Source organism: Zalophus californianus, chromosome 8, assembly GCF_009762305.2.
Source record: "Zalophus californianus isolate mZalCal1 chromosome 8, mZalCal1.pri.v2, whole genome shotgun sequence".
NCBI lineage: Eukaryota > Metazoa > Chordata > Mammalia > Carnivora > Otariidae > Zalophus > Zalophus californianus.
This window is the reverse complement of record NC_045602.1, coordinates 51,990,693-52,003,674: the sequence shown is the minus strand read 5'-3', so window position 1 is coordinate 52,003,674 and position 12,982 is coordinate 51,990,693. Positions and strand designations below refer to the sequence as shown.

The 12,982-nt window shown below is 34.4% G+C and overlaps 1 protein-coding gene across 3 annotated transcripts in view; it reads left to right on the top strand.

Moving 5' to 3' along the window:
* The window catches only part of ZNF638 (zinc finger protein 638), a 130,228-nt gene that overhangs the window by 92,090 nt on the left and 25,156 nt on the right, over positions 1-12,982 (top strand). For all 3 annotated transcript variants that reach the window (XM_027620752.1, XM_027620753.1, XM_027620754.1), the window contains exons 11-16: positions 4,720-4,770; positions 6,733-6,804; positions 8,597-8,683; positions 8,951-9,019; positions 9,403-9,443; positions 11,191-11,322. In XM_027620752.1, the coding sequence (XP_027476553.1) occupies positions 4,720-4,770; positions 6,733-6,804; positions 8,597-8,683; positions 8,951-9,019; positions 9,403-9,443; positions 11,191-11,322 (452 nt within the window). The remainder of the gene's footprint in view (positions 1-4,719; positions 4,771-6,732; positions 6,805-8,596; positions 8,684-8,950; positions 9,020-9,402; positions 9,444-11,190; positions 11,323-12,982) is intronic.

The window sequence follows — 12,982 nt, the reverse complement described above, 5'->3', positions numbered from 1 at the left end:
GTAGAAGTCCTTGAAGCGTCGTGCTGGGAAGTTTTTTAATTTGACTTCATTAATAGCATTTCTCAAAATATGTGTGTGAGAGACTAATTCCTGGAAGATGTTTTGGATCAGATTTGTATTATAGCTTCTTTTTTTTTTCTTAAAAAAAAAAATCCACAGAACACGTTTCCATTATGAAGTCCTGCAGGAAAGAAACCTATTTAGCTTTGTTTAACCCACTGTTCATGAAGGTTGGCTAAGGTTCTTGCCATTTTTCCTCTGTAAGACCTAGTAATGGTTACAGACTCTGGGAAATTGCCACAGAGAATAAAAATCCTATTTGTGTAGGATTCTTATATAGATTGGATAAATGGAGATGAAAAATCCTGTTGAAGCAGCTCATTCTGCCCATGGGTCCTTTCCCCATGCTTTAATAAAACCACCTTTTTGCACCAAAAAGAAAAAGAAAAAATATCCTATTGAGAAAACACAGTTGGGATTCACTTTAAGGTAATAGGGACCTGATATAAAAAAATGTTAATTAAAATGGTGTGCGATGGTAAAATCTGAATGTTTATTCTATAAATTTTCTAGTGGATAAAATATAAAATTAAAATAATTTAAAATTTTCAAGGTTTTAGGTTAGGTAGATTTTATTTTATTTTATTTTTTAAAGATTTTATTTATTTATTTGACAGAGAGAGACACAGTGAGAGAGGGAACACAAGCAGGGGGAGTGGGAGAGGGAGAAGCAGGCTTCCCACGGAGCAGGGAGCCCGATGTGGGGCTCCATCCCAGGACCCTGGGATCATGACCTGAGCCGAAGGCAGACGCTTAACGACTAAGCCACTCAGGCACCCCTAGGCTAGGTAGATTTTACTAGAAGAGTGTGGTGATATTGATTATATATATACGTGACAGGAAAACTTAGATGTACTGATTTCTTTGAGAAAAACCATGAACTCAGATTTCAACATTGATAAATTTCATCTGTCAAACACTTATCTAGTGGAGATATCCTTAGGTCAGCCAGTCACAGGGTGTTGAAAGTGGGATACTTGAGAAATTTTTTGTTAAGTGTAACATCTAAATTTTGGGAGTGGTCCTAACATAATAAAAGCAATGAGTAGAGGGAGAAGTGCTTCAAACCAAGTACATCTCCCTTCTAATAGAAATGTAGAAAGACAGGAGCCGGTAAATAGGATTGAGAAAGTGTCAGGTGAAGTAAGGGTGCACGATATCTTTTTTGAGATTAGCAATGTCAAATTGAACAGTGATAGGCTAATTAGGGTAGTTTTTATTAATTTTTTAGAGAGAGAGTGTGCACACACGTGGGTGCCCACAACTGAGCAAGAACGAGGGGCAGAGGGAGAGGGAGTCTGAAGCACACTCCACACTGAGAGTGCGGAGCCTAATATGGGACTGGATCTCAGGATGCTGAGATGACCTGAGTGGAAACCAAGAGTCAGACGCTCAACTGACTGAGGCACTCAGTCGCCCCTAATTAGGTAGTTTTAAAGAGAACTTCGGTTATAAGCACAAATCAACAAGGATGAAGAGAAGTACAGGAAAGAAGCAAAAGTATAATTTGATCAGAAAGAGAAACTTGAGAACTGTTACCCATCGCTAGTTAAAAAGAAAATACTGAGCACCTACTATATGCTCATAATTGGATGTACTTTTTAAAGTATTAGGATACATCAGTAAACCAGTAGGCAAGATCTCTATTTCCAAGTAGCTTGTATACTAACTTGAGGTGACAGGTGATATATACGAAATAACATGTTTTATAAAGTGAAAAGTGTTGTGACAGGATAAAGGAGATCTAGGGTTAGTTTGGAGTTCGAATTTACTTTAGAATAAGGTAATGATTTGTTAGAGTCTACTAAGGGGCATAATCTATGCCAGAAGACAGAAAACAAGGGAAAGAAACTTAGCCATTGGTTACACTAATACTAGGCAATTTATGTTATCTTCCTTCATCTTTCAAATCACCTCATTTTATAGATGAGAAAACAGATTCAGCGATTAATAACTTACTCAGGGTTAAATGACTTGGGGTAAGAGTAAGGATTCAGATCTAAAACTGTATGAATGCAAAGCTATTCACTTAAATTAAACTACCTCTCTTGAGAATGAAAACTTGTTCTTAATCTCCTTTGATTGCCCTTTTATCTTCCCTTAATGGTTTCCCTAAATGTTTGTTCCTCTTATGTCATACTTTTCTTCCTGATTTTATCTTCGTACAGCATTAAGGACCACTGACATCTTATATACACATGCAAACCTCTACCCCCTCAAGTTTACTCCTCTCATTTGTTACCTAACAATAATCACTCATCATCAAGTGTGGAAATTGTTAGTAATCCTTTCTCTGTCTTTTCTCTTCTGTCCTACCCAGTTCAAACTTAAATAACATTTTCCTCTTTTCATACAATCAGTGGCTGATTCAAACTAGTTTTCTCTCACATCTGTTTCATTCAAGCTATGTCTTTTGCCTTTGCTTCATCACACCTGTAACTGTTTTAATTGATTCATATTTGAATTTTGAGGATAGCCTCCTGACTGATATTTTTATTCCACTCTCTGCTTCATTATTCATACTGTTGCCCTGAGATCTCTTTAAGGCAGATCTGATCATTCTACTCTCAGTGACTCATAGGAGAAAGTCCAAATTCTCCTATGAATTTGGACTTTGAATAAATGACCCTTTACCCTTTGTCCCAGATTACTTAATAGTGAGACTAGTAGAAGTGTTCCATTAAGGTTAGGGGCAAAAGAAGGGATACTCATCAGTTCTGTGAATTAATGTAAATATTGTCCTAAAACCAATAGCCACTAGCCAGTGCAAGTCAAGAGGCATAAAAATTGGAAAGTATGATTCAACATTATTATTTGCAAATGTGTATGCATGACGGAAAACCCAAGAGAGTCTACTGAAATGCTATTAAATCTAATTAGCCACCTTAATTTTCTAAATTAATATAGGGTTTCAATTGTTTTATTATGTAAAAAGTAACCATTTAATGAAATCTAATAAAATATTCCATTTAAAATCATAAAAAGGGTAAAAGCGATGAAAAGAATTTTAAAATACTGTAAGGCATAAAGTAGTGCTATGTGGGAAAACAGCTCATTCTTTGATTGAAAGCTTCTCACCATTATAATGTGCCTTTTTTTCTTATATTAAGATAAATGTTAGGAACCCAATAAAACTGCCAGTAAGATTCTTTTTTAATTTGAATATAGTTGGCACAAACAATAAGATTTTTAAACCGTATAAGCTGATTATAAAGTTTATACATAAAGAATGAACATAGAATAGACAGGAAAATTCTGCAGAGGAAGAATAATTAGGACAGACTAGCACTAACAGATACTAAAATATATTACAGAGGTAAAGATTCAAAATAGTTTCATGTAGTTGCACAAATAGACAAAAGATCAGTAGGACAGAGATTCCAGAGGTAGTTCCCAGGACATATGGAACATCAGTAAATAATTATGGCAATATTTTAAATTAGCAAGGAAAACGATCAATTATTCATTAAATTGCCTAGTCACTTTGTAAAAGTAAAGGACTTTAATGGCAAAATAAATTACAGATTGTGGTATACAAGATGGTAATTAAAAGTATTGGAAGAAAATATGGAGAGTTTTTTTGTTTGGTTTTAATTGCAGAGTGAGGGCATCCTTCCCTATCAGGAAAATACTTGATTGCATAAAAAGTTGTATTTTTACATAAGTATTTTGTATAACTTTTTAAAAAATTGTTACCTATGTGATATAGATGAATTTTCTTTTTTTTTTTTTAAAGATTTTATTTATTTATTTGAGAGAGAGAGAGAGAGAGAGAAACAGCATGAGAGGGGAGAGGGTCAGAGGGAGAAGCAGGCTCCCCACTGAGCCGGGAGCACGATGTGGGACTCGATCCCAGGACTCCGGGATCATGACCCGAGCCGAAGGCAGTCGCTTAACCAACTGAGCCACCCAGGCGCCCCTAGATGAATTTTCTTAATATATAAAGACCTTAAGTAAGAAAAACCTCAACAACCTAAAAGATAAATTGGCAAATATTAAGAGTAGCAGATCACAGAGAAAGATACAGTGTTGAATTAAACATGAGAAAGATACAGTGTTGAATTAATAAACATGTGAAAATCAACATAACTTTACCCCTAATTAAAGAAAGAAAAATCCATACTAGTGTCCATCTCAGATTGGAGTGATTAATAACTTCTCTTATCTACTATGTGTGGAAATTGGAAGCCCCACTTGTGTGCTATTGATGGGACTATCAGTTGGTACAGTCTTCATGCAGGACAATTTAATATTGTTAAAGTTTAAATCTTTTCCTTTTGTCTCAGCAACTACATGTCTCACAATTTACCTGTATAGGGCGCCTGGGTGGCTCAGCTAGTTAAGCGGCTGCCTTCGGCTCAGGTCATGATCCCAGGGTCCCAGGATCGAGTCCCGCATCGGGCTCCCTGCTCAGCAGGGAGCCTGCTTCTCCCTCTCCCTCTGCCTGCCTCTCTGCCTACTTGTTCTTTCTCTTTCTCTGTCAAATAAATAAATAAAATCTTAAAAAAAAAAGAATTTACCTGTATAGTTTCACAAGCATACAAAGATGAGTATAAGGATTTTTTTTACAGTGTTTTTTCCAGTCATTGCCGGGTTAGCTCTTCCCTAAATCTAAATGAAAGTATTTGTAATGTGTCATTGATATGTTTTTCTTATTAGCCAAAACTGGACAAGCCAAGACATCTGGAGCCAAAGTCACTAAGTCTTCAGGTATGTTTTTTACTAGAATTCTAGACATATTAGTTAACTTTAAATTACTTAAGTATATAACGGTAGTCTTGGATTTCATGTGACAAAGTATGTGCTGGGTGTATACTAATTTTTTAAATTTATAGCCATCTAGAAATTCTGAGAAAGGAGACTTAGTAGATAATACTCCTTTGTAGTAATTATCAAAATAAGATAATTCCCTTCTTTCTCTTTTATTGAGGTCTCTCGGTTGACATTCTTTTATAAAATAGTTCAGATAACAAACAGCAAAATTATATTTTCTTTTCAGTTGTTAATGGACTTTAGTGGGGTTTTTTTAAGTAGGCTCCACACTTAGCATGGAGCCCAATGCCAGGCTTGAGCTCACAACCCTGAGATCAAGACCTGAGCTGAGATCAAGAGTCAAACGCTTAACCAGCTGAGCCACCCAGACGTCCCTCATGGGTTTAAAGTAATTATTTTTTCTCCTTCTCTAGCATTATCCTTCCTACTTCTCACTTCTGCTAAATGCTGGTTAGTTCAGGGTCATCTTTTTAAGTGGATAGAGATCAGTATATTAAATTATCTTCTCTGTAATGGTAGAAAGGAAGCTTTGCATTGGTAAATACCATTGTTAGTGGCAGATCCAGAATTTTCATATAGTAGGTTCTTCGAAGCAGTAATCTGAGGGGGTCAGGGGAAGCTAGAAATACTGTTTTGAGGATGCATTTATTTAGTAAACAGTTTGATAGTATTTTGATAGTTTATGGGAATTCTGGTAGAGATTTGGGGGAAATGGGTGTTAAAGCTGCTTAGCCACCCCTTAACTGTGCTGGGAAATTAATTCTCCATATTTTTTCCTTAAGTTCTGGTGCCCAGCTAGAAGTAGTAAAGTGAATTGATTTGTAATAATATAGGGATACTGAAAGAAATACTTAAGGGCCCTTTGGGGCTCAGTGTGACTCAAGCAGTGTGTCCAAATTTAGGATGACGAAGAAATGACTGGTTAGGTGATACTCTATAAGGATTGGTATTTATCTTTTTGACCCAAGGTTAGTGTCTTATCTTTGGATATAAAGGGTGGATTTGTAAACTGCTTCAGTTGGTTTTGTGCATGTCAGTAATTTTATTTGTATGATAATTTTTCAAAAGCATAGTCATGTTCTTACAAGGGTCCTCTTAAGTATTTATAGCAATCGCCACCCTTGTTTACAAATGGGCAAATGTGCACAGAAATTGATTCATGCCCCAAGACTTCACAGTTTAATTTGGAATTTAACTTGGATCTACTGACTTCTGATTCTGAGCTTTTCCTCATAATGCAGCCTTGCTAGTTGTTAGTGAGTCCTGATTTTCAGAGTTAAACCTCATGTTGCTCTCTGAATAGAAAGGGATTTTACTCTCTGGTGATCTTTTCAGTAACACTTTGATGATCACAGTCTTTATACATTATCTTTGAAAATGAAGATGTGTATGTACAAAGAAGGGTCAGAACAATTTAAATAGTCCTGTTCACATAGAGCCCACTAGGAATGAGTCAAAGCAGGCTTTATGTGGCTTAACCATGATGGTGTTCTTGAATGCTTTTCAGTCATTTGGGAGCCAAGGAAGCTTGGGCTGGGAGACCCTAATTATAACTGTTTATGAAACCATTAAAAGCATTATGGGACTGTTTTTATATCCTTACAGTTAGTAATTTTGCTTCTTAGTTGATCCACACATTCGGAGGTTTATTTAACTTGCCTGAATGCTATTTTTAAGTACCCCACTGGGGAGGTGAATTCTTAATTTAGTGATTTTTTTTTCCCCCCTGAAGAAATTGTCATCATTGCTAGATTTAGAAAATGACCTGTGCCCCAAAGATGATAACATTTTATGTTTTGGATAAAATACAGTCTGTCACTCATATTTTTTATGAGGTTCTTTGGGGATTGTTGATCCTAGTTAAATAAACCAATTTTGACTACAGCTTTTGTGATTTAGGGAAATCAGCGGGTTCTGTAAAATCTGTGGTAACAGTAGCTGCTAAAGGTAATAAAGCTTCAATCAAAACAGGTAAGACATTCTGGAGAGAGAGGCTTTATTAAGTTTGTTCTTAATCCTGCCTTGAAGAATATAATAAACATAATATCAAAAGCAAGTTTTAAATTCATATAATTTATAGTATCTAATAACATCCTGAAAAGTTTAGTAGATACTTCTTTGATATTTAAAACCTCACACATAATGGGACTTCTATTTTTTGGTATGTTGGTCTTTGACAGTGTGTGCCATTCCAGGTATATTTTTGCGGAGGAAACTTTTTTTTTTATAATTTTGTATTGTTATGTTAATCACCATACATTACATCATTAGTTTTTGATGTAGTGTTCCATGATTCATTGTTTGTGCATAACACCCAGTGCTCCATGCAGAATGTGCCCTCTTTAATACCCATCACCAGGCTAACCCATCCCCCTACCCTCCTCCCCTCTAGAACCCTCAGTTTGTTTTTCAGAGTCTATCGTCTCTCATGGTTTGTCTCCCCCTCTGACTTATCCCCCTTCATTCTTCCCCTCCTGCTATCTTCTTTTTCTTTTTTCTTAACATATGTTGCATTATTTGTTTCAGAAGTACAGATCTGTGATTCAACAGTCTTGCACAATTCACAACGCTCACCATAGCACATACCCTACCCAATGTCTATCACCCAGCCACCCCATCCCTCCCACCCCCCACCACTCCAGCAACACTCATTTTGTTTTCTGAGATTAAGAATTCCTCATATCAGTGAGGTCATATGATACATGTCTTTCTCTGATTGACTTATTTCACTCAGCATAACACCCTCCAGTTCCATCCACGTCGTTGCAAATGGCAAGATCTCATTCCTTTTGATGGCTGCATAATATTCCATTGTGTATATATACCACATCTTCTTTATCCATTCATCTGTCGATGGACATCTTGGCTCTTTCCACAGTTTGGCTTTTGTGGACATTGCTGCTATAAACATTGAGGTGCACGTACCCCTTTGGATCCCTACATTTGTATCTTTGGGGTAAATACCCAGTAGTGCAATTGCTGGATCGTATGATAGCTCTATTTTCAACTGTTTGAGGAACCTCCATACTGTTTTCCAGAGGGGTTGCACCACCTTGCATCGGAGGAAACATTTTTGACAGCTGTATAATTGCAGACTGTTCTGCCACTTCCCCCTGCGAATCTTTATTTTCCTCATTTTTTAGAGCTGTCACTTCATAATACCTTCCCCAGCTTACAAATTTTTCAGTTTGTTACTCCAAAAAATATTTTTCTTTCCCTGTTAAAAGAATATATTTCCTCTATAAAGAAAGAAATGTAACATGTTGAAACTAACATGATCCGTTTATTAATATATAGGGTAATTTTAAAGAGCCTTTGTAGAAATTACAAAAAAAATTTTGTGTAATTATGTGCTTCTGCCACATGGAAGATAAACCTGTGGCCCATTAATGGCCATCAGTGAGAATTGTATCTCATTTTAAACTTGCTTTTTTAAAAAGTTAATTTATTTATTTGAGATAGAAAAATGCACGAGCAGGAGGCAGAGGGAGAAGCTTAGCAGGGCGCCCTGTTTGAGGCTCAATCCCAGGGTCCTGGGATCATGATCTGAGCCAAAGGCAGATACTTAACCCACTGAGCCACCCAGTTGCCCCTTTAAATTTGCTTTTAATCTTATCGGTAAACAGATAAAAGTGGAAATAATAACTATATGGAAAAAAACTGCCTTTATAATGAAGTTGGACCACATTATTTATATGTATTATTATGAAACCTGTTAAATGAACAGATACTTAGAATAATTATTCACTTCTACTTTTAAAAGCAAAATCTGGTGGAAAGAAGTCTCTAGAAGTCAGAAAGGCTGGCATTGTCAAAAACAGAGACACCAATAAACCTGTGATTGTACCAGGTAAGCTTTAAACGCTTTTATTCGTTTAAGTGCTTTCTTTAGATCTCCTTGTGTACATTTGAGGTATATTTTGGAATTACTGCTTTAAAATTTTCAAAGGGATTGTTTTCAAAATTTTCAAAGAAAAGTCTGCATTAGCTTTGACTTAAATCAGGTCAGTCTAAGGAGACTTAAAATGACAAACTAATTTAAGTTCCTGTTTAGATTCATTAGTTTAATTATATTAGTGTGTTTTTCTAGACTATTAAAGCAGACTATTTCATGCAGAAAACTCTGAAATAAAGACCAGTATGGAAGTCAAAGCCACTGAAAATAGTGCTAAGGAAACTATTTCAGGTAGGTCAAAAAAGTTTTATTTTGTTCTTTTATGTTTAAAGATGGAAAATTAAATTTTAAGAAAATAAGATTTTTAATTTTGTGGCATATATACATGTATATTTTTTAAAATCTCAGGCTCATACCTAAGTGAAATTTAAAATATTATTCAGGTCTTCACACTGTCTCTTGATTATTCTGGAATTTTCCTCTTACAAGAAATAAAATGAAACATTATTTAAAAGGTATTGTTACTTCTGTAGCTATATCCTTCTTAAATTTTCTAGTATTTTGTCAGTTGTGTACATTTTCATGCAGCTACTATTTAATCTACTGTGGAGAAAGAGGGATGTTGGTAAATAAAATACATCTGCATGAATTCTTACCTTATTTTATATCTTAAGTAGCTGCTGTGGAGGCCACAGAAAAAGAACCAGTTAACAAGGTCAGTTTTTATATTTTACTTATTATTTAAAAGCTTAGGAAATTTTGACACAATATATTTTTCTTACTCTAAACCCACTAAAAATGTACAGGTTTTGGCATGGTGAAAAATCTGTCATTTGTGACTTTTTTTTTTAAGTTTTATTGCTTCACCTTAGGTTTTGATTTTTAAACGGAGAGGTGGGGGAGGGGCCAAGGGAGAGGGAGAAAGAATCTTTTTTTTTTTTTTTTTTTTTTGGAGGGAGAAAGAATCTTAAGCGGGCTCCAGGGTGGATCTCAGGACCCTGAGATCATGGCTTGAGCCTAAAACCAGTCGGATGCTTAACCAATTGAGCCACCCAGGCACTCTTACCATTTGTGACTTTTTAGATAGGGTTTGAGTTGCAGTAAGTCATAAAAGTTTTAAGTGCAGATTATCAATAAATTGTACATGTTTTTGAGGTTTACCTTTTATCAAGAAAAATAGTTTAGGCCAAAATGGGTTTTTAAGTAGAAAAACAGGTTGTCAAATTAAAACCAGTAGAATTTTGTGAAACCTGTTTTTCTTTTTTCTTAGAGGCAAATGGAAGATAAGTTAATATTTAGAATACCAGCCAATTCTCTGTGTTTTTAGAATAGTGAGTAGAGTTTGAAGTTTTATTTGAAGGGCATAAAGTTTACATTACTGTTTTTCTGTGGTTTAATCTGTCATGACTGTATTAATGTCTTGTTAATTTAGATTTTACTGGTTAAGATCTTGAGATCATTCAAATGCTAAACAATAAGTTTATTTTTGACTGGTAGATTGATTCTTCAAGTAGTAACTAAGTAGTATGTCTTAACTATTTTGTTTCAGGAAGAATATTTTAAAGCACAAATAGATTGATCTAACGCACTTCCAAAGGAACCATTTATGAACACAGTTGACATGCTAGTTAAAAATCATTCTCAACTGATTTATGAAAATTATAACTTCCTGTCTCCACCCCCCCCACTTTTTTCCCAAAAGAAAAGTCACAAGTTGTCCAGTTTACTACAGTACACCTTTGAGGATTTTCTCAAAATTTACTAAAAGGAAAAATAGCATTGATGAGAGTCCTCTTGAAGAAAGATCTGAAAAAAGAAAAGGCAGAAGTGAAAGTATTTACTTCGAGGTGGGGATTAGGTTATAGGGAAAGGTTTCTAAGGCACCAGGGAAGCTTTTTAATTTTGCCTGTAAGATTATTCAGCAAGATAAAAGGATATGCTCTGATTTGGAGCTTGGGGATGTGAGCCTCACATGGCACAGGAATGACAGCAGTGCATGAGGGAGTTGTTGTCAGAGACGAACTGGTGCTTTTAAACTTGCACTTTAAAAAAAAAAAAATTGCATTTTATTATTTTTACTTTTTTTTAAGATTATATTTTTTTAAGTAGTCTCTGTACCCAGTTGTGGGGCTTGAACTTACACCCCAAGATCAAGAGTCTCATGCTCCCCTGACTGAGCCAGCCAGGCGCCCCTTAAACTTGTATTTTTAAACAGTGGTTGAAAAAGAACTAAAAGCCTCGACTAGAGGACAGATGGTATGACTGAAATTATGCTGTGTACTTGAAGAGAGGAAATTCGCATTTTGTTTTGTTTTTGAGGTTCAGACCAGCCTCCTTAATTGATAAGATTTAGTATTAAATGCAGTTTAAATATTAACATAACATGATCTGCAGCATAAACTTAAGTAAATACAAAAACAGTTAAAGAAATTTGAATGTCAACTCTTAAATTTGTTTTGAAGGAAACAGAGGAAATGTGTGTGGTACTTATTTCTAATTTGCCTAATAAAGGATATTCTATAGAAGAAGTTTACAACCTAGTAAAACCATTTGGTGCTTTAAAGGATATTTTGATTTTATCATCTCATAAAAAGGTAAGCGTTGATAATAGCTGTTCATATTGTCTGAAGCACATTCTGAAAAACACTTAAGTTCACAAAACTAAAAAGAAAGGGTTTAAAAGCAGCACTTCAAAATAATAAAGCCACTCAAGCTAAGGGGTTTTTAAATTATAAAACAGATATCCCATATTTTAGTGTTATTCTAATCTGACCTAGTTTTAATGATGGGGAGGATGGCTTACTGACTGTGTCAAAATTCTGCTCAAAATTTTAGTCTAAAGAAAATGTTTTATATCTTTAATATGTAATGCAGAGTTTTATAACAACATAAACTTTATAGCACTTTTTTACTAGTATTCCTGTTGTTTTACCAATTAGACTCAAATGGGAAGTAACCATTCTCAAATATGTCATCAGTACTTAGAATAACCTTAGTTTATCTGTGTTTTACGTTTTCAGTAGTAAGTACATACTGCTTTTGTAATTTTAAAACAAAATGTATTATTAAAAACACCTTGTGGAAGGTATCTTATAGGGAGTGAGATTTCAGGAAAGTTTAAATACTGGAAACACCATTCTGGTGGTTAGTAGTAGTGTTCTTACATTAGAAAGGAGTTGGTGATCACTAGAGATCTTTGAGAGTAGGATATATGTTTGCTGGTGGTCAGAACCAGTGTGCTTCAGAAAACTGAGTAGAAGAGAGTGAATACAAGTGAGTTAAATGCAATTTCAAATAATGTTAAAAGTAGAGTATTTGAATGGTTGCACGACTTCATAAATTACTAAAAACCAATGAATTCTACACCTGTACTGGTGAACTTTATGATATGTAAATTATATTCCATTAAAGCTGTTTTTATTTAGAGACAAGAATAAAAGAATAAAAATGAATTTTTTAATAAAAATTTTTTATGTGATAATACATGAAATGGGAAATTGTGGGAATCTAGAAATGAATAATTCAGATTCATACTTTACATCATATACCAAAGTATGAGTAGATACATTGAAATCCAAATACAGAAAATGTAGATTATTATCTGCCCAGTTCTTATTAGAGTTGAGTAGAATTAACTATTTGGAGATTTAATACTTTTCTAGCTATTATGTGGAAAAATACCAGACTCAATCATATAAACATTTGTGAATTAAAATTAACATAAAGCAAGATGTAAATTAAAAATTAAAAATATTTGTAAAAAGGAAACAAAGATTCATATCCTCATTACACTATAAAATAGTAAAAGTTCAATAAACAAATTGGCAAATGACACAAAGAGATAGTTCCTTTAAAAACAAGAATTGCAACTATGAACAAATATATGGAAGATTTCTACCTCACGGACTATCAGACACAGAAGAATGTTCAACTATTCATTCACCCAGTGATGAAAATTAAAACCAAAATGTGTGGAACTATAATTTTATAATTAGAAAAACAACAAAATTAAAAATAACTTGGTAATCATTGCACATTTCTTTGGTTCTTTCAATTCTCGTATTTCTCATACTTTATCAGTCATTAAATTTATTTAAATATTTATTAAATATCTGCTATATGCTAGATACTGCTCTAGGTACTAAGGGTACAGTGATGAATAAGATAAATAAGATTTTCCTTAATGTCCTTTACTAGAATGTCCCTTATTTCTCTCTTTAGTATTGCCTTATGAGTTTAGTCATTCATTATTTC